The sequence below is a fragment of the Apus apus genome, chromosome W, assembly GCF_020740795.1.
Source record: "Apus apus isolate bApuApu2 chromosome W, bApuApu2.pri.cur, whole genome shotgun sequence".
In the NCBI taxonomy this organism is placed as follows: domain Eukaryota; kingdom Metazoa; phylum Chordata; class Aves; order Apodiformes; family Apodidae; genus Apus; species Apus apus.
Genome location: NC_067311.1, coordinates 2,862,741 through 2,890,659, shown reverse-complemented (window position 1 = coordinate 2,890,659; position 27,919 = coordinate 2,862,741). Strand labels below are relative to the sequence as shown.

The 27,919-nt window shown below is 40.1% G+C and overlaps 1 protein-coding gene across 4 annotated transcripts in view; it reads right to left on the bottom strand.

Annotated features, from left to right (window-relative positions):
- Positions 1-595: 595 nt before the first annotated feature.
- LOC127395165 (E3 ubiquitin-protein ligase UHRF2-like) overlaps positions 596-27,919 on the bottom strand; it is a 159,513-nt gene continuing 132,189 nt past the window's right edge. For 3 of the 4 annotated variants that reach the window (XM_051641665.1, XM_051641666.1, XM_051641667.1), the window contains 7 exons: positions 22,707-22,813; positions 20,026-20,188; positions 15,323-15,460; positions 14,399-14,522; positions 13,858-14,018; positions 10,367-10,465; positions 596-1,665 (listed from right to left, as the gene is read on the bottom strand). In XM_051641665.1, coding sequence (XP_051497625.1) covers positions 1,519-1,665; positions 10,367-10,465; positions 13,858-14,018; positions 14,399-14,522; positions 15,323-15,460; positions 20,026-20,188; positions 22,707-22,813 — 939 coding nt within the window. In that variant the 3' untranslated portion in view covers positions 596-1,518. The remainder of the gene's footprint in view (positions 1,666-10,366; positions 10,466-13,857; positions 14,019-14,398; positions 14,523-15,322; positions 15,461-20,025; positions 20,189-22,706; positions 22,814-27,919) is intronic. The other variant, XM_051641668.1, reaches the window with a different exon arrangement.

Genomic DNA, 27,919 nt, shown 5'->3' with positions numbered 1-27,919 from the left:
TCAAAGGTCTTAAATGAGAATTGACACAAAGATTAATATCTATTTTTTGTTTTCCTCCAACATCATAGCATATGGCCTTTGTAGACTATACACTGTTGGTACTACCCCGTGACTACTTAGACAACGCTTTTGCTGATCACTGTGCTGGGATTCCACAACACACAAAGCTAACAGGAAGGAAAGGCTCTCTCCTGCAGCAGGTCTCAGGACTTCTGCTTTGATATATAGAGCTAGGGATAGTTCTTGTCTCAAGCAGAGGCCTGAATGGCTACGCTTGTAGCACAAACACTGCTACAGGAGAAATATAGAACTGATATGTAAGACCCTGAAATCAGGTTAGATATTTTTCTTAAGTCATGGTCGGGGGGGATGATGTCTTAGAAATTCATTTGAGCAAACATTCTTCTGTTTTCTTGATGAATTAATTAAGGTTTATGAAGATTCAAGTTTGAAGAATAACAAGCCTGCCTAAAGGAAATAATCTGTAGTCTGAAAAAAGTATCTTAATTTTAAATGTAATAATTTAACAAGTTTGGATAATACAAAATACACACAATTAGCAACATTTCTGAATAATAAAATATTTAATGCATATTTTGGGGGATTATATTGTATATAAAATTTCTGGTCATCATATGAAGCAATTTAAACTATTTTTGAGCTAGCACTGTCTTCAATGCTGTATAGATTTATTGCCACTGATACAAGACCTACTAAAAGCATACATTTTAAACTAATACAAAAGTGGGGGGTTTTATATTAAATTTTTGTACACAACTACTGTCTCGAATATCCAGTTAGTGCAAAAAAACACAGATCACTTTACACTACTGTAGCAACAACACATTCATATTGTTATTATTATTAGTCCTTAGTAGTCAGCTTGCATAAGATACAAGAAAAAGCACAGTGAAGCTCACAAAAACAGACTAAAAGTCAGCCTGTTCTTGCAAAAAAAAATACACCATAATGGAAGACAAAAAAAAAGGACTATGCACACCACAGATTTTTCTGTTCTTTAATCCAGCTGACTTAAGTGCTGTTTGTTTTTTGTTTTGGATGTTTGGGTTTTTTGGCTTTTTTTTGTTGAACCAAACCACATAGACTAGACATAAGTAAAATTAAGAAAGCAGTGGGTAGCTAAAAATTTATGAATTATTTTTTCTGTCCACAATTTTTTTTCCTCTATCTGAGGTAGTTATAAAAAACAAATAATAACTTAAGCACCAGCTAGGACTCACCACTTAGACCTAAAGCTTCTGTTTTGGGTTTTTCTCCCTCCCTTTTAAAAATTATTTTTCAGCTCACCAAAACTACCTTTGATGTTAAAGACAGCAGAGATTTAGAGTTCTCACTACATGAAGAAAGATGGTGATAGGGAGGAAGAGGATTAGCTGCTTCAAAATGCATCAATAGTCAGTTCCATCAAGCTGGCTGGTTTACTGTTGACTTTTAGATGTTTATTCTCCTTTACTGTCTATAAAGTCAATGAGAGAAATATAAAAGGATTTGAACACATCATCGTCCTTTACTATAACCAGGGAAGAACTGGTCAAGTAGTGTCTGCAATATCTTGTTAGGAATCACGGCGTAGCTCTTTCCAAGGTCATAGCGGCAGGCAGGACAGGTAAAGACTTCAGCTCGGAAAGAGCGCTGTAAACAACTCTAGGGCATACAAAGACAAAGGAGTGTTACAGCTTTTGCTTTACATTGAAAATTTAGCTGGCGAAAATTAAGCAATTACTAGGAACCAAAGATGCAGTTTCCCACATTTCCAGAAATAGCAAATTCTTACTGAATTCTCTTGCCATATTTCTGTCTTTACAATTGAAATGCTATACTGTGTCTGCCTGGGATGGAGTTAATTTTCTTCATAACTGTGTTTTAAATCTGTGACTAAACCATTTTTGATAATACACCAATGTTTTAGGTATTACTGAATATTGCTCACACAGCATCAAGGCTTTCTCTGTTTCTCACTCTGTCCTTGCACAAAGTAGGCCAGGGATGGGCAAGAAGTTAAGAGGGGACACAGCTGAGACAGCTAACCCAAATGGAATAAAAAGGGATTTTCCATGCCATATAGCCATATTCAGCAATAAAAACTGGTGGGTGATCTTTCCAAAGTAGCCTTTTCATAATAGTTTCTTTATTTGGCTTTCGGTATAGACTAAGACGTGATGGAAGTCAAACCCTTGGTTTTCTTTTCTCTCTCCTTTTCTGCTTACTGTCGCTTCTATCACCCTCTCTTTTTTCTCCATTTTTTCTTCATAGCTGACATCCGAGGACCCCATCCATGTGCCTAGACACTCCCCCCTTTCAGCCAGGAGACACCAGAAAGAAGAGTTGCTGTGAGAGTCGCTGGGGTAGGAGGGAATGGATCAGGTTTTGCACATCCCATATATATATATATATATAAAAATATATATATTCCCTTATCACTAATAGTTAAAATTAATTCGTGTCACTTTTCAACCCAGAAAGCCTCTCATTTTTTTCTCCCTCTTTCCCTACCTTGGGGGAGAGGATCAAGAGCATTATTGTTATTGGTTTGACTGCCAACCCAGAGCCAAACTGTGACAGGAGACTCGATCTTAAGCTGAATGGACAGCACTTCTACTAAAAGTATGGATGGGTTGAAAACTGAACAGATAATTTTTGCACCAAACGCAGTCATACATGCCTTATGCGGCTGGGAGACTACTGCTTTGTGTATCTGTTCTTGTTATTGTTCTGTGGTTCATTGATAAGACTACAGCCATAATCAACCATGTAATAACCTATCTAGTGATAACAGGGGTCATGATATTGATCTGTATAGGGATACTGTATGTGTATAGTATGAATGTGCATGTGGATGGAAGGTCTATGTTTGGTAATGGCAGACTCAATTTTGCCTTTCCACTTCCGCTCAGGCTGAATGACCCAGCATTGTTTCACTGAGGATGCTTCTGCTGAATGCTTATAGTGGATGCGTAGAGTGAGGTGTTGTTCCACTCACTGCCAATTCCCCACAGGCAGTGCTGTTGCCACTGCTGTTGCTGCTGCCACTGCTGTTGCTGCTGCCACTGCTGCTGCTACCATCCATGATGCTGTTGCCACCACTGGTGCTGCTACAAAAACAGCTGTTTCTGCAGAAATTAAGTCCACTCCCATTCGATTCAAACTAGTAAGAGTTAATCCTGTGACCAGGGGCAAAGCAAAGACGAAAGATCCTTATTCTTGCTCCAGTCTGAGATATCTTCAAACAATGTTAGAAGACGTAATTGAGGAAGCAGACGATTCTAAATCAGATGATGGAACAGGCCCTTCTCAAGCAAATAAACAGACAGGCCCTTCTCAAGCAGATGGAGGAGCAGGCCCTTCCCAGGCAGATAAGAATGACAACCTCCTACAACCTTTCTCCCTAAAGGAATTGCATCTCATGAGAAAGGACTTTACCCGCAATGAAAATGAGGAGCTTCTTTCCTGGCTGCTCCAATGTTTTGATGGTGGAGCCAACACCTATGCCCTGGACAAAAGAGAAGCCAGACAGCTGGGATCCCTGGCCAGAGATGCTGGTATTGAGAGAGCACTTGGTGATAAGACAGGAAATATCACCCTGTGGAGCCGACTTGGTTCAGCCGTAAGGAACAGTGTCCTGGTTTGAACCAGGATGAAGCAAATTTTCCTTTTACTGCTTTTTTTTTTTCCTTCAGTAAGCTCTCTTTTGACTAGCAGCAAGTGTTCCAGCTAGTGGACTGATAACACTGGAATGTTTATGTTACTGCTGAGACACCAAGGTTGCATCTTTGCTCTGCCGCCTTAAATGCTGCCGGGAGCAGCCCATAGGGAGAGGTGGACTAGACAGATAGCAAAATTGACCAAAGTATTCCATTCCATATATCTACATAAGCTCAGAGGAAGGTCAGAGATCACAGAACACAACTTCCTTCCATCTTCTTTTTCCCTTCTCTTCCATCCACGGCTGACGTCCAGGGAGGACTCTGTCCATCCATCACTGTTGATCCCTAGGCTCGTGCATTCCTGACCCTGACTACTCTACCCTCAGCTCCTGTCTGCTCTGCCACTCTCTCCGGCAGCAGTTCGGGACTTTTCACAGCTAAGGAGAGTGCTGTGGGAATTGTTGGGGATGGGGGGAGGCAAGAGGCTTTTCCACATTCCTGAACATATTTGTATATAATTGTACATATTTTCTTTTATCATTAGTGTTTAATTTAAGCTGTCTAATTTAGTTTTCAATCCAGAGAGTCTCTCTCCCTATTCTCTCTCTCTCCTTCCCTACCTGAGTGGGATTGGGAGGAGATTGAGAGCATTGTTGTCTCTGGTTTAATTGCCAATCCTGAGTCAAACCATGACAAACAGGTACCCCCATAAAGGTTACATTGACCCGTGCCGATGCAAAGCACCCACTCTTGAAAGAGCCATCACATATTTGAGAGAATTAGCAGTGTGAGAGGTGATCTATGATGACCAAAGGTTTATAAATCCTGATGATGTCATGTGCGACATGCCCATGTTCTGGAGGTTTGTGCAGGCTGTACCAGCAACACATGCCTGTATATTCTCCTTCATGGGATGTTTTGATTAATTCAATAGAACAACTGTGGGTGAATTGGCTTTCAGAGCACAGCAATATGGAGATATGTTTTCTGATAATAGTCAGTTCCACACCTCAGCCATTGAAAAGATGACTGATAGAAGGAAACTGGACAGATGGGAAGGTAAACCCTACCTTTTCCCTATACCCCAGTATCTCCCTGAAGACAATTGGGCTCGTGTTGCAGCCATCAAGAGGAGACATCCTGCGATGAGACAGCAATGAAAGAGACAGAACCCACTTTGATGACACATATGGTCCCTTTTGCATGGTTATTATAAAGAGGATATGAGAACCTAGGATAAGAAACCCACTGATATTCTCCAGCTATGTGTACAAGAGCTGCTAGGTAGGAAAAGTGCAGCAGACAGTTCTTCCCAGAAGAAGGTTGCTCCAATTTCCAGCAAACAGTCTTTCAAACAGGATGGTGCATCGACCTCTAATGCTCAATATTAGAGTTGCCCTGCCTCCAGCCAAGGGGAGGAGAGGGACAACCGAGTTTATTGGACTGTGTGGATTCAATGGCCTGGCATAATAGAACCACAAAGGTATAAAGCGTTCTATCCTGGTTTGAACCAGGATGAAGCCACTTTTCCTTTTACTGATTTTTTTTTTTTCCTTCAGTAAGTGTTCCAGCTTGGACTGATAACAAACACTGGAATGTTTTTGTTACTACCACGACTCCAAGGTCACATCTTTGCTCTATCGGCTCAGGCACTACCAGGAGATCTATGACCCCCCCCCCATAGGAGGCTGAATTAGACAGACAGCAAAACTGGCCAGAGATATTCCAATTCCATACATCTACGTAAGTTCAGAGGAAGGTCAGAGATCACAGAAGACAACTTCCTTCCTGCTTCTTCTTCCCTTTTCCTTCGTCCATGGCCGGTGTCCAGGGAGGACTTCGTCCATCCATCACCGTCAAACCGTCAAAAGGGGGGAGGCAATAGGGGTTTGCACATTCCTGAACACATATGTATATAATTGTATTTTCTTTTATCATTAGTGTTTAATTAAAGCTGTGTAGTTTAGTTTTCAATTCAGCCAAGTCTCTCTCATTTTCTCTCTCTCCTTCCCTACCTGGGTGGGAGGGGGAGGGGATCGAGAGCATTTTTGTTGATCTTGAGTCAAACTGTGACACCTTGGTTGACACTGGTGCGCAGTGCACCTTAATGTCATTGAATCATAAAAGGGCAGACTCTGTTACTATTTCTGGAGTAACAGGAGGATCTCAACAACTGACCATTGTCGAAGCTGAAGTAAGTCTCACTGGTAATAAGTGGCAGAAGTGCCCTATTGTGACTGGCCCAGATGCTCCTTGCATCCTTGGAATGGACTATCTCAAAAGAGGATATTTCCAGGACCCAAAAGGGTACCGGTGGGCCTTTGGTATAGCAGCTGTAGAGACTGAGGACACTGAACAGCTGTGTACCTTGCCTGGCCTTTCCAATGACCCTTCTCTATTGGGGTTGCTGAAGTCTGAAGACCAACAGGTGCCAATTGCCACTTCAACAGTGCACAGACGACAATATTGCACCAACAGAGATTCTGTGATTCCCATCCATAAGCTGATTCGGCAACTGGAGAGCCAGGGAGTGATCAGCAGGACTCACTCACCCTTCAACAGTCCTATTTGGCCAGTGTGAAAGCCTGATGGAGAGTGGAGGCTGACAGTGGTCTATCGTGGCCTGAATGAGGTTACACCACCCCTAAGTGCTGCTGTGCTAGACATGCTAGAGCTTCAGTATGAGCTGGAGTCAAAAGCAGCCAGGTGGTGTGCCACTATTGACATTGCTCATGCCTTCTTTTCTATTCCTCTAGCACCAGAGTGCAGGCCAGAGTTTGCTTTCACCTGGAGGGGAGTCCAATACACCTGGAATTGACTGCCCCAGGGGTGGAAACACAGCTCAACCATTTGCCATGGATTGATCCACGCTTCACTGGAGAAGGGTGGAGCTCCAGAACACCTGCAGTACATCGATGACATCGTTGTGTGGGGTGACACACTATAAGTCATCTTCGAGAAAGGTAAAAAGATCATCCAGATTCTTTTGAACGCTGGTTTTGCTGTCAAAAGGAGCAAGGTCAAGGGACCTTCATGAGATTCAGTTCCTGGTAATTGGATGGCAAGATGAACATCGCCAGATTCCAGTGGACGTGATTAACAACATAGCAGCTATGGCCCCACCAGCCAACAAAAAGCATACTCAAAACATTTTAGGAATGGTTGGTTTCTGGAGCTTGCATATTCCTGATTATAGTCACATCATGAAACCTCTTTACAAGGTGACCTGGAAGAAGAATGACTTTGAGTGGAGTCCCGACTAACAGGATGCTTTTGAGAAGATTAAAGATGAGATTGTGCATGTGGTAGCCCTTGGACCAGTTCAAACAGGTCCAGACATAAAAAATATACTCTACACTGCAGCCAGACACAATGGTCCTACCTGGAGCCTCTGGCAGAAGGCACCAAGGGAAATTTGAGGTCATCCCCTGGGATTTTGGAGAAGAAGCTACAGAGGTTCCAAGGCCAATTACACCATAACTGAAAAGGAAATACTGGCAGCATATGAAGGAGTTAGAGCTGCTTCAGAAGTGATCGGTACTGAGGTGCAGCTCCTCCTGGCGCCCCGATTGCTAGTACTGCACTGGATGTTCATGAGTAATGCTCCTCCTATGCATCATGCCACTGATGCTATCTGGAGTAAATGGACTGCTTTATTCACCCAGAGGGCTTGGATAGGGAACTCCAATTCTCCTGGGATCGTGAAACCTATTACAGACTAGCCGGAAGGCACACATTTTAGAATGCCACCACAAGAAGTGGTGAAATGAGCTGAAGAAGCCCTGCCATGTAATCATCAGTCTGAGGCTGAAAAACAATTTTCTCTTTTCACCGATGGCTCCTGTTGTCTTGTAGGAAACCACCAAAAGTGGAAAGCACAGCATGGAGTCCTACGTGACTAGTTGCACAAGCAGCTGAAGGAGAAGGTGTATCAAGTCAGTTTCCAGAGATAAAAGCCATCCAGCTGGCTTTGGACATTGCCAAATGAGAGTGGTGGCCAAGACTCTATCTCTACACTGATTCGTGGATGGCAGCAAATGTCCTTGTGGGGTTGGCTAAAGCAGTGGCAGCAGAACAACTGGCAGAGAAAGGGTAAACCTATTTGGGTGGCTGAACATATGGAAAGACATTGCTGCTCAGGTAGTGAAATTGGTTGTGAAAGTGCACCATGTAGATGCACACGTGCCTCTGAGTCTAGCTAATGAGGAACATCAGCACAACCAACGAGCACATGAGGCTGCCCAAGCGTTCCAAATAGACTTAGACTGGGAACATAAGGGTGAGCTCTTTCTGGCTCGATGGGCCTGTGACGCTTCAGGTCATCAGGTTAGAAACGCAACTTATAGATGGGCTCGTGACCAAGGGATGGACTTAACCATGGACACTATTGCACAGGTGATCCACGACTGTGAAACGTGCACCGCAATTAAGCAGGCTAAACGGTTGAAACCTTTGTGGTATGAGGAGAGATAGTCAAAGTACATGTATGGAGAGGCCTGGCAAATTGACTACATCACACTGCCTCGGACCCTCCAGGGTAAGCGCTACGTGCTTACAATGGTGGAAACAAGTATAGGATGGTTGGAAACACATGCCACAGACCAGAACACCATCCTGGGCCTTGAGAAGCAAATATTGTGGAGACACGGTACTCCAGAAAGAATTGAGTCAGACAATGGGACTCATTTCAAAAACAATCTTGTGACTGACTGGGCCAAAGAACATGGTGTCAAGTGGATATACCATATCCTGTACCATGCTCCAGTCTCAGGGAAGATTGAAAGGTACAGTGGTTTGTTAAAAGCTACCCTGAAGGCAATGGGAAGTAGAACCTTTAAGAATTGGGACAAGCGTTTAGCAAAGTCCACTTGGCTAGTTAACACCAGGGAATCCATCAGTAGAGCTGGTCCTGCTCAGTCAGACTTTTTGCAAACAGTGGATGGGGGATAAAGTCCCTGTGGTATGTGAAAGAAATCTATTGGGAAGAAGTGTTTGGGTTTATCCTGCTTCTAGCAAAAGCAAACCTGTCCAGGGAGCTGCTTTTATTCAGGGACCTGGATATACTTGGTGTGTGAGGATGGAAGATGGTGAAGTTCAGTATGTACCTCAAGGAAATCTAACACTGGGAGAGAATTCTTAATTTGACAATTGATAGACTTTGTGTAAATATTATGAGAATGGAATAGAGGTGGAATGTCCTGCTTTGAGCCAGGGTGAAGCGAATTTTCTCTTTCCTGATTATTTTTTCCTTCAGTGAACTTTTTTTTAGCAGTGCCAGTGGACTGATAACAAACAAGGGCACTTCTGAAAGAGCGGAGAAGCTCATGTCTGCGGCTTCTCCCCCCATGGGGGAGCAGACTAGACTGAAGGCAGGATCAGCAAATCAGAATATTCCCTTATCATAATATTTTCTCTATCTGGCTTTCGGTATAGGTTAAGGCATGACGGAAGTCAAACCCTTGGTTTTCTTTTCTCTCTCCTTTTCTGCTTACTGTCACTTCTATCACCCTCTCTCTCTCTCTCTTTTTTCTCCATTTTTTAGCTGACATCCGAGTACCCCATCCATGTGCCTGGACACTCCCCCCTTTCAGCCAGGAGACACCAGAAAGAAGAGTTGCTGTGAGAGTCGCTGGGGTAGGAGGGAATGGATCAGGTTTTGCACATCCCATATATATATATATATATATAAAAATATATATATTCCCTTATCACTAATAGTTAAAATTAATTCGTGCCACTTTTCAACCCAGAAAGCCTCTCTCTCATTTTTTTCTCCCTCTTTCCCTACCTTGGGGGAGAGGATCGAGAGCATTATTGTTATTGGTTTGACTGCCAACCCGGAGCCAAACCATGACACCATTGCTTGGAGACCGGAGGTGGTGAGCAAATGCCTTTGTATCACTTTCTTTTATTTATTTATTTTTTTCCTCTTCACTTATTAAACTGTCTTAATCTTGACCCACAAGTTTTTCTCACTGTGGGAAGATTGAGCAAGTGGCTGGTGGGTGCTTATTTGTAGAATAAAATAGGTTTCAGACTACAGTATCTAAAAGATGATTATTAACATTACTTTTTTTTCTTTTTGGTTTTCCCAAACTGCAGACAGTCCAAGCATATAAGTTAAATATGAAAATTTTATGAGGGAAAAATCTTTTCCCAAACAACAACACTGTCTGTCAGTCTATAACTTAAAACAGTAACTGGATGTTACTTTATAATTAGTCTTGGATAGATTTAGATTCTATGCTTTGAAATTGTTGTCATTAAAGATTCTCCATATTTTTTCCATCACTCTATATATTAATCTCCTCATAATACTTTACCTCTATGTAAAAAGCAGCTCTTTAAAGGAGCAGTCTTACTCTATTCTCACTTCTTAACTACATAAAATTAACATCTTCTTGTACCAACATATAGCTCCTGGAACAAATTTATCCCTAGCATAGCTTCACTAACTACAATGGAATGATAAACTTGATACATCATGTTTATAAGAAATTTTACTAAATATATGTCCACTAATTTTTACATAACATTAAGATGGATGATATGGCATCCACACAACTGGAAGTGAGCATGTTACAGTTCTTGCTCAGACTGCTAGACAATAATTATTGTCTTCCTAAAACATATGTTGGTTTTGGTGATTGGTGTCTCAGTGCCAAGAACACAGCCCAGAGCAATACAGGGATTATTCTTACTTTACAGATGTTGTGGAGACACTCTGTTGTCACTGGCTGGTAAACCAGCTCCTGACAGCAGACACACATAAAAGATTGTTCCAATTTCTTCAGGAAATTCTAGTACAGAGCAAAAGAGAGAAATAGAACTATTAGAGGCACATTGACAAATATACAAATAAAATGTATTTTTACTTAAAAAATATTTTTAAAATAAACTAATTTACCTGACTACTGTAATTACCTATATTTAAATCATAAATTCACAGCCCTAAATTAACTAAAAAAGTTGGCCTTCATAGCATTTGGTAATTGCAGAGATACATTAATGAAATACTTGTTTTAACATCCTTGTTACTCTTCCCAAACTCATAGTTAGCATGGGCTAATAATGTTACACAACTGCTAGGAGTTGTTAAATCCAATATTCAGTGTGATAGGACATCTTGACATTTCAAAGATTCCTTAGACTGAAACTTTTCTAGTGTCAGCTTCAGGTCTCAGTTCAAGTTACAAACTTCCTTCCAAAGCCTACCACCATTACTCCTGTATTCATGGACATTTACATAACGACGTTCCCTCACCCTCTGCTATTACCTCTACCTATCTTCTGCTTGTTTCCTATATTACTATTGTTCACAGCTTCATGTTAATTCTTATTTTCTCACAAGTGAACCTCTATTGTGTTCAGTGCAAAGTATACATTAAATAAATTATGTTTATTACATTAAAAATTGTCCCGGTTTGAGCCAAGATGAAGCCATTTTTCCTTTTACTCATTTTTTTTTTCCTTCAGTAAGCTTTTTTTTAACTAGCAGTAAATGTACCAGCTTGGACTGATAACAAATGCTGGAATGTTTTTGTTACTACCAGGACTCCAAGGTCATGTCTTTGCTCTGTCGGCTCAGGCACTACCAGGAGATCTGTAACCCCCCTCCCCCATAGGAGGCTGAATTAGACAGACAGCAAAACTGGCCAGAGATATTCCAATTCCATATATCTACGTAAGTTCAGAGGAAGGTCAGAGATCACAGAAGACAATTCCTTCCTGCTTCTTCTTCCCTTTTCTTCTGTCCATGGCTGGTGTCCGGGGAGGACTTTGTCCACCCATCACCGTTGACCCCTAGGCTTGAGCTCTCCTGACCCTCATAACTCTACACTCTCTCCAGCAGCAGTCCTGGACTTTTTGGGACTTTTCACAGCTAAGGAGAGTGCTGTGGGAGTTGCTGGGGGTGGGGGGAGGTGAGAGGCTTTTGCACATACCTGAACACATTTGTATATAATTTTCTTTTATCATTAGTGTTTAATTAAAGCTGTCTAGTTTAGTTTTCAATCCAGAGAGTCTCTCTCCTCATTCTCTCTCTCCTTCCCTACCTGGGTGGGAGGGGGAAGGGATCGAGAGCATTGTTGTCAATCCTGAGTCAAACTGTGACACATCTTTGGAAGGCTCATCTTATATCCTTCACATCCATGAGAAGGAGTGTGGCTAATAAAGTATTTGGACAGCAAGTCCATGAACAATTAATTCCTCTTCTTTTCTGGAAATCAGAGAACTTGGCTCCACCCTCCTTGCACCCACCCTTTAGGTACTTATAGGCATTAATAAGGTCTCCTCTCAGCCTTCTCTTCTCAAGGCTAGAGTCCCAGCTCTCTCAGTCTTTCTTCATAAGGGAGATGCTCCAGTTCCCCAGTCATCTTTGTCGCCCTCCACTGGACTTTCTCTAGTAGTTCCCTGTCTCTCTTGAACTGGGGAACCCAGAACTGGACACAGTATTCCAGATGTGGTCTCACCAGGGCAGAGTAGATAATTTACTAATGGATAATTTACTGACTACCAGGACTGCCAGATCCTTCTCCGCTGAACTGTTTTCTAGCAGGTCCACCCCTAACCTATATTGGTACATGGTGTTCTTCCTCCCCAGGTGCAGGACCCTACATTTGCCCTTGTTGAACCTCATTAGGTTCTTCTCTGCCCAGCTCTCCAACCTGTCCAGGTCATGCTGGATGGCAGTGTAGCCCTCTGGTGTGTCAGCCACCCCTCCCAGTTTTATATCATCAGCGAACTTGCTGAGAACACACTCTGTACATTAATATAATTAAAAACAAAACAGAGGGCCTATGAAGCCTGATTCTTAGCCCAAGTCAGAGAATTTGGAAGCTAATATCTGTATTTAGTGATTATCACTAGAATTTTGCACATCCATGATGGATAAGTGATTGTTACTGCTCTGCAAAGGGAAAGCAAAATACTGTATACCACTTTCATTAAGAAATTCACCTCTGCACCTGCTGGAGGTGTTTAATTGGTTTCTTGAGTCCTCACTCTGAAATACTCTGTATTAGGTAAAAGACCCTTCCTGTTTTTCAGTCTTCTCAGAGCAAGTCTGAAGAATGTGGGATAAATTTTGTGCTGTAGATTTTACACATAAAAGCATGCTTACAGAGACCTTATTCTCTGGTATTTCAGTAGTCTCAAGCATATTCACTCAGAAAAACAAGTGTAAAAATATCTAAAGTTAATAAAAATACAGTTATTTTCAATAATATTGGATTCATTTCAACACAAAACTTATCATTTAAGTGGAAAGGCTGTTTCAAGCATTCAGATTTATATTTTCATTGCAACTATTGCATCATTTTAATTGAAATTTCTGTATGGCTATCACCAAGGGCAATCAAAATTATGAGCAGGAATCTATAGGAAAATAACTTCCTGGTAACTGGATTTCTCTTAAGATACTGTTTTCTGTTGCTTTAGAAACAAATATCTATTGTATTTTATCACATAACTAAGAGTTGAAAGTCTATTTACAAACATTGGACAAACAACAGATAAATCACTCATAACTTTACAGTATCAGCTCTTATACAAGTACGGTAGCATTATAGCAATAGTAGTACTGTAAGTGAAATAACAAGGAGTTACCAGATGCTTTTTCTGTCAAAGAACCTGGAAATTCCCAAATAGGATTATTTTATACATTAATTTTTAGGCATCCATTCTCAAACTAATCTTTTGTTCTTTCACTGACTTGATAGTGACCTTTACAGTTCTGATATTTTTATTTCTTTTCCTCTGCAAAATGGCTAAAATAACTATGAATTGGAAGATCAATAAAGTTGATTAATGTTCAAGGACATAATATTTCGGAGGATATTACAGAGACTAATAAAAAAAAATATCCACAAGTGTCTTCAAATCTGAACTGTCCTTCCTATTTTCTTGACAGCTGGGGAAGGAAAGTATTTCCTCCTTTTTACTTAAGGTTCTCTCTATAGTGAGTTGAATAATCTACTAAACTTGAGATAAAAATATTTTGATTAGGTATCTAAGTCTCAATATGACAGTATTTCTTCTTTCTCCTTAAATTAATGAAACTACATGACCCATACAGATAGTATGTATTCAGCAATTTTAAGCAAGTGAATTAGGTTTTAGCAAAGCCTCATTTTTCCTAACTCTATATGAAGAAAGGCTAAAAATTAATAATTTAAGCAAGCTGCAAGCATACTGGTCCTTCCTTAAGAGATGCAAGTACTTCATCCCACAATTTCTGGTTCATACAGTCTTCTTTAATCAGCCACTTCTGTTGCTGGGTTAGTTGGAAAGACTCTCCTTTCCCTCCATTTCCCATTCTCATGGCTTTGGATGTATTTTTAGTCTCCTCTATACCTGTTTAAAATTACGACAAGATACAGTAACAGTAGTAGTCTGAACTATTAAAAAGGGAAGACAAAATTATTTCTATAAAGCTAAAACACTAATCACATCTATGATGCAATGAAGTTCCTATACAAATTGCCCAGCTTTGTTTTTAACTACAGATCATAGCTACATAGAAGATAATTCATTTTTCTGTGACATTTAAGAAAGAAAAAAAACCTTACAAGTATGGAACAGCACCATAAGATCCCCAGCTTCCCATTTTATTACTGCGCACTTAACACTCCACATTTGGATTTCAGATTATTTCCAACTTCCTGGTATTTTTCATACTATTTTCTTGTATATAACTTGACAGAGCTCTAACACTAGTAAGTAAAAAGAAATACCATCATCATTTGTCCTTTTCTGGTTTCCGTTACTCTGGCTGGTTGGCTCCTGTTTCACAGTTTTCTTCTTAACCTTATCCTTTTTCTCCTTACTAGCCATGGCTTCCCAATAACCTTCTGGATACTAAGAAAACCCAAAAAAAACAGTTTTAAAGCAAAATCCACTAGCATCTAGGAATTCCCAAATACTGACAAGTCTATTTTCTAAAAGAATGAAAACCCCTATGACTACATATTGAAATAATATAAAAATATTTTTAAAACTCTATATAAACAGGAAAGCTTTTAAATTAATATTTTTTTAGAAAACTATAAAGTCAAAGGATCTGATCTAGAATAATTTTTATTAAAAGGCATCTTATATCCATATCTACAACTCAAACTACACAAATGAGAAAGTTACAGTTGAAGATGTCATGTAGCAAAACATCACATCCAAATGAAATGATCGGCTTGCTGAAGAAAAAAAAACAAACTACTTTGATTCTTCCCATCTGCCACAAATTTCACAGTGCTTAAGTCCCTGCCTGAAATGTTATCTATAATAGTTCCTCAATCACAGGTTACCATTAAATAAAAACATATATTTTTTAAATTCTAAGATAAGACTAAACTATTACAAGAGTTACTTTTATAAATCTTATCCAGCATAAGGATCAAAAAACTGTATTCAAAGTCATAATTTCCTGATCCAGAATATTTTCCTGTTAAGGCAGAGAGCTTCATCCACAATTCTTTCTGCTTTGCCAATATAATAGTTTTTCAAATTACAGATTATCTAAAATATTTGTTATATTAGACCCTGCCTCATTGAGGTATATGAAAAACAGGGCTCAAAATTAATTTACATTCCTAGTTTTAAAATTTAAGACTCCATTTATTTGAACAGAATATCAGAGCAACTTTGTGAATAGTGATTCTGACCTGTACACTCAGACCCAGTTTCTTTGACCGTTCCATCCCTTCTGAAGTCCAAGGTGCCGGTTCAATATCATCTCTCCTCAGAAGATAGCGCCAAACCAGGAACCCACATTTTCCAATTTCTGGCCAATATTTTACCACCTAAGGATAAATAACAACAGGTTTATGTTTTTGCTAACACAGTAGATCCTCAAGTCCAATTTAAGAAATTCTACCCAAAAGTTCAACAGATATTCTGCTAGGTAGTAATGATTTTATCACAAGCCAAACACATGCAGGTAGTCAGATTTTATTGGCTCAAGGCAAAGAGAGTAAATTTGAATGATGTTACTATTTTACAGTATCTCTTCTCTCAGTTGGGAAATGTTTGTATTTTGATAAACACAGTACATCTGATTCACATCTTTATTCTAGATACCAAGAAGATATAAAGTGTATGAAAAGTCAGAAAGGGAGCTGGAAGGAATGAAGAAATCAATTGATTTCCAGGAATGAATATGACATAGTTAACACGCACAAAAATAGCTTACATATTCTGTGGATTACTAGCCATTATTACTCTTTCACGAGAGCACAAATGACACCGCAACCCATAACCTGGGCAGAATCAAGACAGACTACAGAGCTCTGGGGCAACAAGTGAAAAAATTTGGGGGCCAAGTTATCTCTTCCTCCATTTTACCAGTCAGAGGCAGGGTGACAGCCAGAAATAGGCATATAAAACATATCAATCTCTGGCTATGTGACTGCTGTCATCATGAAGGTTTTGTTTTTTCTGACAATGGGACATTCTTTTATGACTGTAACCTGTTAGGGATGGATAGGATCCATTTGTCTAGAAGGGGCAAAGGAATCTTTGGCAGGAGGCTGGCCAACTTAGTTAAATGGGCTTTAAACTGGGCACCTGGCAGCCAGCCAAGGTCAACCCACCACAATGTTGAACTGCATGGGGCCCCAGTATTGATTCCTGGGGGATCCCTCTTGTGCCAGGCTGCTAGCCTGAGTAAAAACCATTGATCACCACCCTCTGAAGGCTGCCTGTTCACCAATTTCCTACTTGGCTTGCAGACCACCTGTCTAATCTAGATCTTGCCAGTTTGTCCAAGACAAGGCTGTGGGTAACACTGTCAAACACTTTGGGGAAATTCAGGTAAAGAACATCCACTGCTCTCCCTGTGTCAACAGATGGTGTTATTTTGCTGTAGAAGGTGATCAGGTTAGTCTGGCAAGATTTGCCTTTGGTATATGTGTATTGGCTTTTCCTAATCACCAGCTTCATTAGGTTTCTGACAGTTTCTAGGATTTGTTCCTTTACTTTCCCAGGGATTGAAACAAGACTAATAGGCCTTTAGTTTCCTGGGTCTTCTTTTAGGCCCTTCTTGTAGATGGGTGTGACATTTGCCCTTTTCCAGGCATCAGGGACATCCCCTGATCTCCACAATTTTTCAAAGATTATAGACAGTGGTCTTGCAACTGTGTCAGCCACTGCTCTTAACACCCTGGGGTGGATTCCATCCAGGCCCATAGATTTAGGGTAGATTTAGCTTAGACATCAGGAAGAAATTCTTCACTGTGAGGGTAGTAAGGCACTGGAAGAGGTTGTCCAGGGAGATTGTGGAAGCCCCCTCCCTGGAAGTGTTTAAGGCCAGGTTGGATGAGGCCTTGTGCAGCCTGGTTGAGTGGGAGGTGTCCCTGCTCATAGCAGGAGGGCTAAAACCTGATGATCTTTAAGGTCCCTTCCAACCTTAACAATACTATGATGTTTGTGGGTTGAGCCCTTGCAAGAGGCTGCAGACCAGCCCTTTCTCTATTACTGGTGGATCAACACGTATGTTGTTGTAGCTATTTCATCTTGTGATCTGGGATCCAGCTACACCAGTAAACACAGGCAAATAAGATATTGAGAACCTCTACCTTGTCAGCATTATTACTGTCTAGTTTCCCTGCTCTGTTTAGGAATGGGCCCATGTCTTCCCTGTGCTTCTGCTTACTGCTCACATACCTGAAGAACCATTTCTTGTTGTTCTCTAATTTCAGTTCTAGCTGAGCCTTAGCCTTCCTGGCTGCATCTCTGCATACCCTAACAAGGCTCTTATAGTCCTCAATGGTTATTTGGCTGCTTTTCCATAGCCAGTATGCTTCTTTTTTTCCTTTAAACACAGCCAAAAGCTCTTTGTTAACCCAGGGGGGGTCTCTTGTTCTGCCTTCTTTTTTTCCCTTTGTAGGGGATGGACTGTTCTTATGCTTCCAGAAAGTTGTTCTTGAATGACTCCCAGCACTCACAAGCTCCTTTGCCCTCCATGGATACTTTCCACAGGATCCCTAGCAGCTGAGCTCCGAATGTATTGAAGTTAGCTCTTCTAAAATCCAGGGTCTTTGTTCTACTACTGGTCTTCAGCATGCTCAGCAGGATCTTAAACTCCACAATGTTGATTGCTGTATCCAAGGTTGCCATTGGTAGTTATGTTGTCCAATAAGTCTTCTTGGTTCATAAGCAGTAAATCTAGCAATGTGCTGTTCCTAGTCAGCATGTCCAGCATCTGTAGCAGGAAGCAGTCCTCAATGCATTCCAGGGACCTGATGGACAACTTGTGCACTGTTGTGTTATTTTCCCAACAAATGTCTAGGTAATTGAAGTCACCCATGAGGACCAGGTTCTGATGGCTTGAACAACCAAACTAAGATTTTGTTAGCCTCATCATCCTGCTTGGGATGTCAGTAACAGACACCTAACAAAAGATCCCCCTTGGTGATGATCCCTCCAATCTTGATCCAAAGGCATTTGATAGAGCTTTTGTAGTCTCCATAGCTCACCTCCATACATTCAAATTTCTCTTTTACATAAAATGCAACTCTATCTCCCCCTTTCCTATCTTTCCAAAAGAGCTTGTAGTCTTCCAGTCATGTGAGTTTTTGATAGGTTGACCTTTTCTGGATGTCAGGTGCTCACCAAGCCACTCTATCACTCCCTTTCCTCAGCAGGACACAGGGAGAAAACAAGATGGAAAAGAACTTGTGGATAAAGGCAGTTTAATAAAGTAAAAGCAAAGGCCGTGTGCAGAAGCCAAGGAAAACACAAGACTTATTCTCTACTTCCCATCAGCAGGCAATATCCAACCACTTCCGAGAAAGCAGGGCTTCAATACACATAGCAGTTGCTCCAGAAGACAAATTTAATAATAACAAATGCCACCACCCTCCTTCCTCCTCCTTTCTCTTAGCTTTTATTTCTGAGCAGATATCATGTGGTATGGAATATCCCTTTAGTCAGCTTGGGTCAGCTGTCCTGGCTATGTCCCCTCCCAAGATCTTGTCCATTCTCAGCCTAATGGCCTTTGGAGACGAGGGGGGGGAAATGTTGGAGACAGCCTTAATGCTGTGGGAGCGCTGCTCAGCAGTAGCCAAACACTGGTGTGTTATCAACACCATTCTAGCTACCAATACAAAGGCACAGCACATTTGTAGGGCTGCTCTGGGGAAAGTTAACTCCATCCCAGCCAATACAATCTCTGCCCCTTATTCCATACCATTTACATCATGCTCAGGCCCCACATAATTTAATACATACATCTATATCTTCTAACCACCTCATTTTATTTATCATTACTTGAGTTTTCCCACCAAGTATCTTATGACATCATAACTCCCAGTCTTGGCATGGAGCTCCAGTTCCTCCTGTTTGTTGCCCAGACTACATGCTGTGGTATATATGCACTTGAGGTGGCTGAGCTTGGATAGGTGGAAAGAGTTGGGGAGCATTCCTCACATCCCAGATCTTGGCTCCTGGCAAACAGCAAACTCGTTTTTTTTTCTGTTGCCAAGACTTCATCTCTGTTGTTGGCTGGTATGTACAAGGAAGTGGGGGAGCAATATCCTATTGCCACGAGTCACCAGAGACCATGGCGCCTCCTTCTCCAAGGTGCTGTCTGTTCACTGTTGACACTTTGGCAGTCCTTGGAGGTCAGTGTCATGGGGCCCTAGTATTTCTTCTTGCAAAGTCTCAAATATACTCTATTGCTTGTTCTCCATCTCTAATACAGCATAGCCTCCTGCAGCTCCTCTACCCGCTGCCTGAGTGACTCCACAAGAGCACACCTTGCACAGGTGGAGCTTGCGCCCTCCTCCACCCAGGACTGTGAGGGTGCGGTCTTTGCAGCCCTCTACCTGGAAAGCAGCTTTCCTGGTAGGAAGTTCTGTCTGAGTGGCTGCCTTCACTTGTCCCAGAATAGCCTGGCTAGTTAGCTGATTAATGCCTGCTGCAGAGCATAACCATTGCCTGTTCTCTACCACTATGCATTTGACTATCCCAAATCACTGCCTAATAAGCCCTTCTAATTCCCTGGAGACCTCAAACTGCTGGGTAGGCTTGCACAGCTACCAGCTAGCTGGGGTGACTGCCAGGGCTGCAGCCTAAGCCTGTGGGTCAGCAGGACAGGCAGTAGCCCAATAACTGTCAGAGTGCACAGCTCTTCCCACATGTACATCCACGTGAACTGCAACACAATCTGTCAATGCCACAGATGGAACAGAATGAAATATTTCAATTTAATTTCAGTAGAAAATGAGGAAGGCTAAACTATCCTCATGGTAACAAAATAATTGTTCCTTCAAAAGCAATAATGAAGAGTTTGCTATGTAACGCACACAAGACAAAAAAGCATGTCTTAAGAAAAATGTAATGCTATATATAATAAAAATCATAATACCTTGTAAATGCCATCATATCTGTTGCCTTCCTCTGGGGCATATTTGCTGATCCGTCGTCCTTTTGAACTGCGCACTACTCGGACTGGTTTACCAGCTCTCCAATTCTTAGACTCTGCTCCATTTTTATCATCCAATGGAGCATCACAGTTAAGGGCCAATGCCCTGAAAATCACATTAAATATCTTCATAAATCTTCATTAAATATGCTTCATACAACATGCTATTGAGAATTGGTGTGACAAAATCAAATTTGTTTGCCTTATCCAATTATGTTTACTGAGCAGAAGAATTTGCAGTGAATTCTTCAGTAGACTGCAATACCAATGGAAGCACGTGTGAGAATAGGAATACATTTAGTTCCAAATATTCACCATGAAAACTCAGCTAATATAGTTAAATAAAAGAACCAAATCCCTTCAGGTTTAATATTTTTTCATTTAAAAAAATATTTCTGAAGTAACATGGAAGGATTTTAAGAAGTCATAACAATGGCAAATTATCTCTCTATTTCACATTACTGCATATTTTTTTTAAGTACATGAATTAATATAATGAAAAGTAACATATGGAGAAAAGTATATAGTGACTATGCAAAAATACATCTGTAACAAATATTACTTTTCTTATCCCATTAACTCCCTACGTTTACAAATTAAATGCCATGAACTAATTCAGAGACAAGCAAACCATAATGTTCTTTTCTATGTATTTTGATCTAGAAGAGTATTGATGGATCAAAGGTTCAGAAAAAATAAATATCAGTAAACACCACAAAAATGTTCTTCCTTTTTTAGTTGCAGCATCTCCCACCTCACATGTTAGTTTTAAGAATGAATGAAAATAAGAATTTCTACGCATGAGGGGAGAAAAGTATTGTTTTTGGCAGGAAGTGAAAATCTTTATGGATAAACCTTTATCCTTCCAAAAGGAACACGGGAATAAATCTCATGAAGATAACTGGTATTTCTTAGAAAAACATTATAACAATGTAGAGAAACGTTAAGCAACAGTATTTATATTGTCTAAATTTAACCTTTTACCTATTTGGATCTCCATACAATTGATGATCAGAAGTAGGTTCCAGCTTGCTCCGAGTCTCTCCTGAAGCACTCACATTTATGCACTATTTATATAGGTGTCCTATTTTAGATATTTGGAGTAAGATAGCATGAACCCCTCCCTGACTAAACAGCTTGAACATAAAATATTTTTATGGCCATTCATTGATTTGAGTGTGGATGAACAAGTCTCTGAAATCAGGTTCAAACCCAACCATAGACCACAAAAGAAACAATGATGCTCTAAAAAAATATGGGAAAATTTACAGCCTGCAATATACAGAAACCTAAGGAAAGGTGAAGTAATGCAGGTTTTAAAATTATTTATTTTGTACAGACAAAAGGAAAGTTCTTGAAAAAAAACCCAACAATTCTGATTCTATTACATGCAAACATACTGTCCTCCTTCATTCATCACAAGGATAAAGAACATGAAACCCAAAACTAAGACTACCACCAGCCAGTCAAAATGGATAACTAGTAGCACCACATTATACTCCATGCACCTCAATTACTACAAAGCAACCAGACACACGCTTTGCCAATGGCTTTCACAACCATTTGCTGAGAGCAGAGGAACAGCAAGACAAAGGAGTCTAGGTTTTATTCCAGGTTCCAGTAAAAAGTTTGTTTTAATGATTAAAAGCCATTATAAGCCTGCTGCCAAAATATATTTTTTGTCTCTCTTCTTTCCATGCACTTGTTTCTGTTACATCTATCTCTTCCTCCTCTGTCACTATCCAAGTTAGGCTTTTCTTCTTTTTCCTCTGAGTACCAGCACAGAGCATGAAAGAATGCCTCCCCACTCAGTTTTGGCACTTGACAGAAGCACAGCACATCCAATGTCAGGTCTGGTAGAGAAAGTCCAAGTCAACCTTAGCAACCCACAACCACTGCACAGTTAGTTGCTTCAAGCAGATGGTATACATTTAAAAATGTAAGGGTATGGAAAATTCCTAGAGTTTAGGCAGGCTATTCACAGAATATACAGAATATACTTTAAACAAATGTCTAATTTATTTTTTCAAACTCTTTTTTAAATTTCAGTCAATTGTTTTTGCCTACAGTTTGGTAAAAACATCGGCCAGCTTTTGTTGAGGACATCAAAACACACAACCTAAAGGCAAAGCAATACTAATTCCTTTTTCTTCAAAGTATGAAGGAACTAGAAGCTATCAAAAATATGTAAGAATTCTTCTAGTATGGGCAAATTAACATACTTTCTTCATACCTAACCTTCATAAACTGTTAAACCATTTAACATGAAAATTTATAAGAACAACCTGAGGCAAACATCCAGCACAGAAAATTTCAGCTTAAGAGGTTTAAGTTTGGCAAACTGAAAACCAAGCCTTCTCATAAGTGTTGGTCAATTTCAACTAGATACATAGCTACCAGCTGAACCTGTAATACAACAATATATTTTTATCAGTTATAAATGATTCTTTAAATCAACCTAACACTATGTTTGACAAAATGCCTCTAAACAGCAGGAGGCATCACTGTTTACAGTAGCAGATGATGTGTAAGAAGAAACATATTTTGCTAAATATGATTTCTAAATTAAAGGAATAAAACTCAACTCTTTGGAGCATTTTAAAAATTTAGTCTGAAAAGCTTACCTGTTCATGTGTGTTAATGTTTGATCAAATGAATGTTCTCCAATTCTTTTATTTCCAGAAAGATCTCTACCTCCACTCCCAGTATAAGTGAACTCATATCCTCTATCCTGTGCAAAAAGATTATCCTCCATTTTAGCATTCCATATTAAAGCATCTGAACTGAAAACCTGCTCCTTCATTTGCTCTATTTACTCAAACAAGAACAATTGCCTGAGTCAAAGAAAAACACATGCTCAGTTTTAACATCATTGTCCTTTCAAAATAACCATGACAGCAAAAAGCTACTAGTTCAGTTGCAACATATTAATCAGAAAGTGATTATATAAAAAAAAACACACCTGCCTTAAAAAAATATTTTAACTCCTCAAGCATTACTTTTAGTCACATAAATATTTCCAATAGAGGGAATGCATTCTAGCTAGGGTTTACTCATTCACCAACCTCACAGCTTGCAAGAAAATCCCACTGGAAAACACATGATACATTACTCAGAGACCTCACTTCTGCTTGTTCATGGGACTAAACACCAATACAGCAAAGCACTTTGTACTTAAGTACTTCACTAACACTATGCTAATTTACTATCAAGCAAAAAAAGCCAAAGAAAAAAAAAGAGGTGTCTAAGGTTTTGGTTTTTTGTTGCTGTTTTTATTTTATTATTATTATTTTTACATTTGCAGAAGTCACCCATACCTCGATTTCAGTTGTACTGAACTGCTAAGAACTTAGAAGGCTAATTCAGAGACAAATTTTATGAACTGATATAATTCTGTAGTAGTTTATATTTACTGATGAAATAGTATGTAAAACTGAACAAAAGTTGGTTAAACACTCCTTAAAAAAAAATTTGAAAAAGAATTTAAAAATACATAGTGCTTAAGTGAAGCCACTATTATTTTTTCTTTGACCTGTCAGAAATTTACAATACTTGTAAAAAAAGCAAGTATTTTAGAAAACACACAAATATATTAATTATAATGAATCTCTTTTAAAATGCAAATCTTTTGCTAAGCACAAAAACACTGATATAAAATGAACATTTAGCAAATTAGCAATTTTCATACGAAGTTTCAGAGCAAAAATCTTAAACATACTAGTATGCAATAGTAAAATTCAGACAATTTCTAACCATTATTAAAAGTTTTTAATCAATTGATATTGGAACCAATACCAATCCACTACAAGATTATTACAGCCATTTTATGACTGGCAATAACAGAAAACTGTTATGACAGAGAAACCTTGGTTATAGAGGACCATAAAATGATTACAGAAACGCTGCTTAGTTTATACTGTGTCGAAAAATCGTAACAAATGAAGCAACAGAATCAGCAAAGGGAATTTGTTAGTGGTATCTGCATCCCAACTGTTTATGAGACGCCTCGAATGTCTAAAGAGAAACAGTGTAATTGTTAAAAAAATATGCTGCTAGCATACACGTGCTTTGCTGCGCTAGGTTGCGTGTACTGTGTGGCCTTCAGGCCTGTGTTATGCTGCACAAATCTCTGGGCCGAAGGAGAGACTCCAGTAGCTCATTGTAACAGAGGAGCCTGCAGGCACCTCCCACTTGGGTGCCAGTGATTCCTTATATAACAGTGCAGCAAGATGTTCTCATGAGAACATAGTTTTTGTTTTAACAGTAAAAATAATGGAGTTGTTTCCTTGTAAGGAAATCCTAGAATTGCTTGAATGACCAAAATGGGAGAATCTCTGCTATGGGCAGTGTCTGTCTGTGTGTACTATGCATGGATCAGGGGTCTGTTGGATGCTACACTGCTCAGGGTTCCCAGCATCTAAAGAGATGTAAGATCATCTATGCTATTCTCTCTATTATGAAGGGACTGGGGTGTCTCTCCTACGAGGACAGGCTGAGAGAGCTGGGACTGCTTAGCCTAGAGAAGGCTCAGGCGAGGGCTCTCATCAGTGTATGTAAATACCTGAAGGGAGGGTGCAAAGAAGACGGAGCCAGGCTCTTTTTGGTGGTGCCCAGTGACAGGATCAGAGGCAATGGGCACTAACGGAAACACAAGAGGTTCCCTCTGAACATAAGGAAATGCTTTTTTACTGTGAGGATGACTGAGCCCTGGAACAGGTTGCCCGGGGAGGTTGTGAAACCTCTGTTTTGGAGCTATTTAAAAGCCATCTGGACATGGTCCTGGGCAACCAGCTCTAGGTCACCCTGCTTGAGCAGTGGGATTGGACCAGATGACCACCAGAGGTCCCTTCCAACATCAACCATTCTATGATTCTATGACTGTATGATTCTATGACTTTAGTCTCATGTATACACAAACTCCTGTATCTCTGTATCTGTCAATATATAAAATATTATATGATTAAAGGTTAAGATTTTCTTTAGCATCACAAAAACAGAATAAAATTCTCTTTTTAAAAAAGAAGCTATTAAATGCAAGACAAGCTTTAAATATAGTACTTTTGTTTGAAAGAAAATGAGATTTTTCAGGCTGTGAAAGTAATCTTCAACCTAATGCAAGTACAGAAAAGGAGACAATGAGGGGTTTGAAGATCAGGACACAGCAAGAGATTTCACAAAATTATACAAGAAAGATAACTTTTTTGTATTAGCATTTTGTATAAACTGAAAGGTAACAACAATATGGAACAATATGTAAAGGAAGGTGGAGAGGAGACTATTGTAGAACAGAAAAAAATACCCTGCCTATGAATCTAAAATACCAGTAACAAGAAAGTATGACTTTAAAAAATACCATATAGCAAAGCAATGTCAAATATGCCCTTAATATCATAGATATCTGAATGAATGGGAAGATGCTTGCTAGCTATTCCCATAGTAGAGAGATAACTCACAATGTCTCACACTGGAACGCTAGTTCCAAACTAATAGGTGCCAACTCAGCATGGCAATTAAGAGATGTTGGAACCATGACAGCATCTATAAAAATGGATAACAGGTGTCAGGTTTTCAGCTCCGTAATCAGTTCAGATTACTCACACTAGACAGATTCTCAACATAATGACTGTAATGAGTTTCTGATATTGGATCCTCAGCAACATAAACAGAAATTAGAACACCTCAAAGGACCTGCGCCCTTAGCAACAGAGTCAGCGGGGCATATTTCAAGACATTTACATGTGATACAGCATTTCCTCTGTACCTAGTGCATCAGTAATAGTTCTCACACTGGATCCAGACGATGTAGGCATATAGCTAGAATAGATACAGACCATGCATGCCATTTTGACTAGCAGTTTACCCAGACCTTTGGATATAACAAGTGTTGACTAAAATCTGAAGCTCTTATTGCTGCTTAATTTGTATCTAAAATAATTTAAATGGGTGATTAATCAGTCTTGGCAATGCATCTTTGGCACTGGTAGAACTGATCTAGCATTTTTATTAAGGAATAAACATTAAGCAATGGTTCAGAGGTTCCGGATCTTCACCATAAGATCCAGACAAATCTAGAGATCTAAATATTAATAATGCTGTAACTGTACAATTTCAAGGAAGTAGAACACAGTCATAATGACACCTTGGGACTGATTACCCAAACTTGAGATTGATGTAGATACACTATCCAAAATGGACAGTAGACTGTTTCATAAAGCAGTTTATTAATGCCACATTCTAGGCACTAGATTTGATTGAGCTAGATTAAATAAAGAATCTAAGCAATAAGTATATTAGCTTGGAGTCACATTTGAGTCACTAGAACTACCCTAGAATATATATAGATTAATATACCCTCAGAATGTTCTGCAAGAGTGAGTGATCACAGCAGATACTATTCTCCAAGACATTCTAAACCTCAATGTTGAGGCACCGTATGATTCTATATGCAAAAGCCATTTAATGAAGAAACAAACTTTGTTAATCTGAACAACACAGAAAGAAAATTAACATCTCAATAACACTACCTCAATCCAGCAGAAGTATGGATCTCAAAATGTATGCATGAGGAAGCTAAACAGTTTTTGACCCCAACTCAAAACCAGTGACAACAAGTAGGATATCAATTTTGCAACTCAAGGAAAAAGTAAAATATCTTCAGCCACTTCATTTGATGAACAAATACTTTCAAATCATTTAACCATGCAATTTGTGATCATATCTTTCACAGTAGCTCAATGTAACCAATAGTTGGGTTACAAATGTTAATTCAGTCAAAAAAAGAAGTTTACTTTCAAAATAATTATTGCTATTTCTCAGCTAATATGCCCATTATATGTCCCTAAGCTAGGGGACAGGGACCAGGAGCAGAGCGATCCCCCCACAATCCAGGAGGAGATGGTCAGTGACCTGCTACACCACATAGACGTGCACAAATCTATGGGGCTGGATGGGATGCACCCAAGAGTGCTGAAAGAGCTGTCAGGGGTGCTCACCAAGACACTTTCTATCATTTACCAGCAGTCCTGGCTGACTGGAGAGGTACCAGCCAATTGGAAATCAGCCAGTGTTGCCACCATATACAAGAAGGGACAGAAGGATGATCCAGGAAATTACAGGCCTGTTAGTTTGACTTCAGTCCCAGGGAAGCTGATGGTGATGATCATCCTGAGTACCATTATGTGGTACCTGCAGAACAACCAGGTGATCAGGCCCAGTCAGCATGGGCTCATGAAGGGCAGGTCCTGTTTGACTAACCTGATCTCCTTCTATGACAGGGTGACACACTTATTGGATGAGGGAAGGGCTGTGGATGTTGTCCGCCTTGACTTTATCAAAGCCTTTGACAAGGTTTCCCACAGCATTCTCCTAGAGAAGCTGGCTGCTAGTGGCTTGGATGTGCACACGCTTCGCTGGATAAAAAACTGGTTGGATAGCCGGGTCCAAAGAGTTGTGTTCAATGGAGTTAAAATCCGTCGGCAGCCGGTCACGAGTGGTGTTCCCCAGGGCTCAGCCCTGGGGCTGCTCCTGTTTAACATCTTTATTGATGACTTGGATGAGGGGATAGAGAGCCTCAATGAGTTTGGAGATGACACTAAGCTGGGTGGAAGTGTCAATCTGCTTGAGGGTAGGGAAGCTCTGCAGAGGGATCTAGACAGGCTTGACTGTTGGGCCAAGGCCAATAGCATGAGTTTTAATAAGGCCAAATGTTGGGTTCTGCACTTTGGCCACAACAACCCCCAGCAGCGCTTCAAGCTTGGGGAGGAGTGGCTGGAGAGCTGCCTGGCCCAGAGGAACCTGGGGGTGCCATGAGCAGGGAACCCTACCAGTAGACCAGGTT